At 47.5% G+C, this 4168-nt stretch overlaps 1 protein-coding gene across 4 annotated transcripts; it reads left to right on the forward strand.

Annotated features, from left to right (window-relative positions):
- The first annotated feature begins 1283 nt into the window (after window positions 1-1283).
- Window positions 1284-3621, forward strand: ARL4A (ADP ribosylation factor like GTPase 4A). 4 transcript variants are annotated; one of them, XM_004389353.3, is made up of 2 exons: window positions 1284-1440; window positions 2592-3621. In XM_004389353.3, exon 2 carries the CDS (start codon window positions 2681-2683, stop codon window positions 3281-3283), a length of 603 nt encoding a protein of 200 aa, XP_004389410.1. In that variant the 5' UTR covers window positions 1284-1440; window positions 2592-2680; the 3' UTR covers window positions 3284-3621. The 4 variants fall into 4 exon arrangements, with proteins under 4 accessions (XP_004389410.1, XP_023580124.1, XP_023580123.1 ...); XM_023724356.1 differs by lacking the exon at window positions 1284-1440 and adding an exon at window positions 1526-1710; XM_023724355.1 differs by lacking the exon at window positions 1284-1440 and adding an exon at window positions 1788-2142.
- The last annotated feature ends 547 nt before the right edge of the window (window positions 3622-4168 follow it).

The raw sequence follows: 4168 nt of genomic DNA on the forward strand, positions 1-4168 counted from the left end.
ATTTGCGTCACCTAGGGAAAGATATGGTAAATATCACTGGAATACTGGTTTTGAGAAAAATCAGGAAATTTCTTGGGAAGATTTTAATTCATATTAAAAAAGAACTAAAGTATCCAACCCTTTCAAAAAGGTACACTACGTTGGATTCTTCCAAGTTAGAATTTCTTACGGCCTCCATCAAAAAGATGTTTGTTCATTGAAGCTTTCCCAGAATGTCAAGTCAGCATCCCTCTTCAATGTTGCCATACCAAACCCCAAACCAAACCTGTTGCTGGCAAGTAGATTCTGACTCATACTGACCCTACAGGACAGAGTAGGTTTCCAAGGAGCAACCTGGTGGATTCGAATTGACGACCTTTTGGCTAGCAGCGGAGCTCTTAATCACTGCGCCACCAAAGCTCCATGTTGTCCTAAGCACCCTGCAATTAACACGATCACATTTTGTAATTAAATTTATTCATGTGACAGTTTAGTAACTTTCACTGTTCTCCCAGGAGATTCTATCACTGCGCAAGAGCAGAGACAGTTCTGTTTTGCTTATCATTCTATCCTCAAGCACACAGAATTGTGCCTACTAGGTGTTCAATAAATATTAGCAAATGGACAATTACAATTACATTTAGAATCCGAATCATCCAATAGAAAGTATTATGCATTTAATGACCACTAGACTTAAGATTTTAGTTTCAGAGCCACCATTAATTTTTCTTGGTCATTAGAAACAGCTATTTAAACTTTCAGAGTGTATTTCCTTATCTACAAAACTGGGACATGTCTACCTGTCGCCACCTCACGGGAATGTTGCTAGGATCACGTAGGAGGCAGAATATTTATTTCTTTTGCAAATGGAAGGTGTCTTACAGGCACCTGTCTGGCCCAGGCTGCTCAGGGAAGCCACAGACGCAAGTCCACGTCACCCCATTACATAAGGGGCCCGCCCGTCCGGTGTCCGCTGGAATCCCGGACCCTGCGTCACACAGCCACCGCCCTGAGGACGTCCAGCTGTGCCTGGAACAGAAGCGCTGCAGGGTGGGGCCCGCCCGACGCTACTTGCCAGCTACAGAACGCTTTCGCTACAGCAACCGCTCCCGGGGCTGAGGCCGGAAGCCCCACCCGACCTCGCCGGCAGCCAGATAGAGGTCGGTTCGAAAGTGACCTTGTTTTGGCGTTGCTAGGAGACCTGGCTCCCGCGCGCCCCCAACTGGCCCGCGCGGGGGTGACGCGCGGGAAGGGGGCGGGCCCGCGGCAGGCGCGGGGAGCTACAGGCGAGCGCCGTTAGGACGGCCTGGCGCGCGGCGCCCCCCCTCGGCGCCCCTGGAAGCGGCATCTCGTCTTCTGCCACCGCCTGGCCTCGCTGGGTGCCCAAGGGCAGATAACAACGCGCCTCCTAAGTGGCTGGGAGCGACGTTTGTTCTGGACCAGGGAAGGACGGTTAGTCAGGTGAGTCGCAACGGGGCGGGCAGCTGTGGTGGCCACGCCCTGCCGAGGGAGCGGAGCCGGCCGGGTGCCGAGGAACGAGGTGAAGGGGTGAAGCTGTGGAAGGGTGGGCCTGCCCTGGCGGGTGCCGCAGGTCACATCGTTCGCGCTTGAGGAGCCGGCGCGGCCGCAGCGAGCGCCCTCCGGCCAGCGGACAAAGAGTTAACGCGCCGACAGTGACCGTGGGTCCCGGATGTGAGAGCCGCGGCGCAGCGTCCATCGGCCGCGCTGCAGGTGCGCCCGGGAGGGCGGAGCGGGCAGCCTGGCGGCGACCTGAGCTTCTGAGGCTCCCCTCTCGCTGCAAGGGCCGCTGGGCTTCTTCCCTGGGCGCCTTATTTTCCAACTTGAGGGCAACAGGTGGTGCCTGTGGACCGCGAGAGAGCCGGACTCCGTCGCTGTGGGAACGACAGTTAAGCTCACCAACTAGGGCGCCGGGGCGGGAGTTGTGTGGACACCCTGGCGCTGATGACCAATGGGATTTGGGATCATGGGTGGGCCGTGAGGAGTGGGCGTGGTCGGAGTCTCAGTCCAAGGTATCTAGTGCAGCAGTTGCTAGAGCTGCTTGGAGAGCCAAGCCGAGCGGGCATGGGGAGCTTTCCACCCGCGTAGTACCGCCTGCCTGCCAGCCAGTGCTTACTCATTTGGACACAAACTCCAATTCAGGAGGTGAGAGCGTTGTTATGTTTTTGGGTCGCTGGAGGGAGTAATAGTGACCTTGGTTATGCTTTGAACATGTGGAATTAGATCCCCAAGGTAGCGTTATATGTTTGAGTTTCCTGCCAAAAGAGGCACTTCTGTGGTTACGGCGACTTGGACCAGATACTGGCGACAGGATTGTCTCTGGAATGAGGTCATTGAGGTTTGAGGACCCAGGGGAGTATGAAAAGTACGTATTACTGCAGTTTCAATGAGTCTTAAAGAATTTCAGTCACAGTTATTTTATCGTTTGTCTTGGATTGCCTACGTTTCATATCTCATCTAGTTTGTTTACTAAAGCAAGTTTTATTTACCAAGTTCCCCCAAGTTGCTTATTTTAACAAAAATTGAGAAAAACAATTATAGTACATTATTTCACAAAAATAACTTATTCATTCCCCTCCTTCCCCTTCCCCCAGGAGTCTTGCAGCTGAATCACCTAGGAAGGAAAGTTCAAACGCGTAACGAAGAAATCATTTCAACTTGGGATACTTATTTGCAGCTGGAAATGGGGAATGGACTGTCAGACCAGACTTCTATCTTGTCCAACTTGCCTTCATTTCAGTCCTTCCACATTGTTATTCTGGGTTTGGACTGTGCTGGAAAGACAACTGTATTATACAGGCTGCAGTTCAATGAATTTGTAAATACCGTACCTACCAAAGGATTTAACACTGAGAAAATTAAGGTAACCTTGGGAAATTCTAAAACAGTCACTTTTCACTTCTGGGATGTAGGTGGTCAGGAGAAATTAAGGCCCCTGTGGAAATCATATACCAGATGCACAGATGGCATTGTGTTTGTTGTGGACTCTGTTGATGTTGAAAGAATGGAAGAAGCCAAAACTGAACTTCATAAAATAACTAGGATATCAGAAAATCAAGGAGTCCCTGTACTTATAGTTGCTAACAAACAAGACCTAAGGAACTCATTGTCTCTCTCAGAAATTGAGAAATTGTTAGCAATGGGTGAACTGAGCTCATCAACTCCTTGGCATTTGCAGCCTACCTGTGCAATCATAGGAGATGGACTAAAGGAAGGACTTGAGAAGTTACATGATATGATAATTAAAAGAAGAAAAATGTTGCGGCAACAGAAAAAGAAAAGATGAATAGTAATACATTTTATATCTGTGTGGAGTAGGTTTTCTCTGGTGTGATTTTGACAAATGGAAGAGTGTCTACAGCCTGGATTGCCTGCCTGCCCTCCTGGATGCTGTTAAATCTTTGTTTTGTTGAACAATCAGATGCCCAACTCTCTTGCCTTGTGGAAGATGAGTAAATGCAGTGCTTCTTAAAGTGGTCTATTCTTCACTCCCTGCACCTACCCTCCCAGCCCCCCATTCTTTGGTACTACCATTTTTTGGAAGCCAAGCAAGGATAGTAAACTGACCAGGAAACAGTTGTGGAAATTGGACCTGAAGTTAGTGAAATAAAACTTTGAAGAGTGTCTACCTAGTGTTGTGCTTATATCTTTTTGGGGGGATCCTTTGCAAGGAATTGGCATAGAAGGCTTTGTAAGTTAAGATAAAATGCTAGTGAATGGAAATGTTAAGGTAGATTAATATAAACGGTTATGTGGGTCACGTTAGTCCATTCGGCCCTTTTTTTTTGATGTAAGGGACAAGGGGGATGTGTTTGCTTTTTTCAGTTTTGACCAAATTATTTTTATCAGTTTCTGGAATCAAATAACTTAATGCTATGTCTTAATTCTAGACAATAAGTTGGTATAAGCTTAAAATAATCAAATTAAGGCATTTGGGGGCATAGTCAAGTGCATGGATTTTCCTGACAAAGCATGTTTTGGTGTGTAGTCTTTAGAAAATAACTATGCATCTTTTACATGGTCAGGTGTAGAACACCTTGTTTTGGGCTTTAGGTATATTGTAGAAATACTTTGCTGTCAGAAGCACTTTCACTTGAATAACCTAAAATTATTTACTTGACTCTTTTATATAGTAAAATTTGGGCATGTAGATGCGTATGCTTGGATACAT

The sequence above is a fragment of the Trichechus manatus genome, unplaced genomic scaffold (assembly GCF_000243295.1).
Source record: "Trichechus manatus latirostris isolate Lorelei unplaced genomic scaffold, TriManLat1.0 scaffold00242, whole genome shotgun sequence".
In the NCBI taxonomy this organism is placed as follows: Eukaryota; Metazoa; Chordata; class Mammalia; order Sirenia; family Trichechidae; genus Trichechus; species Trichechus manatus.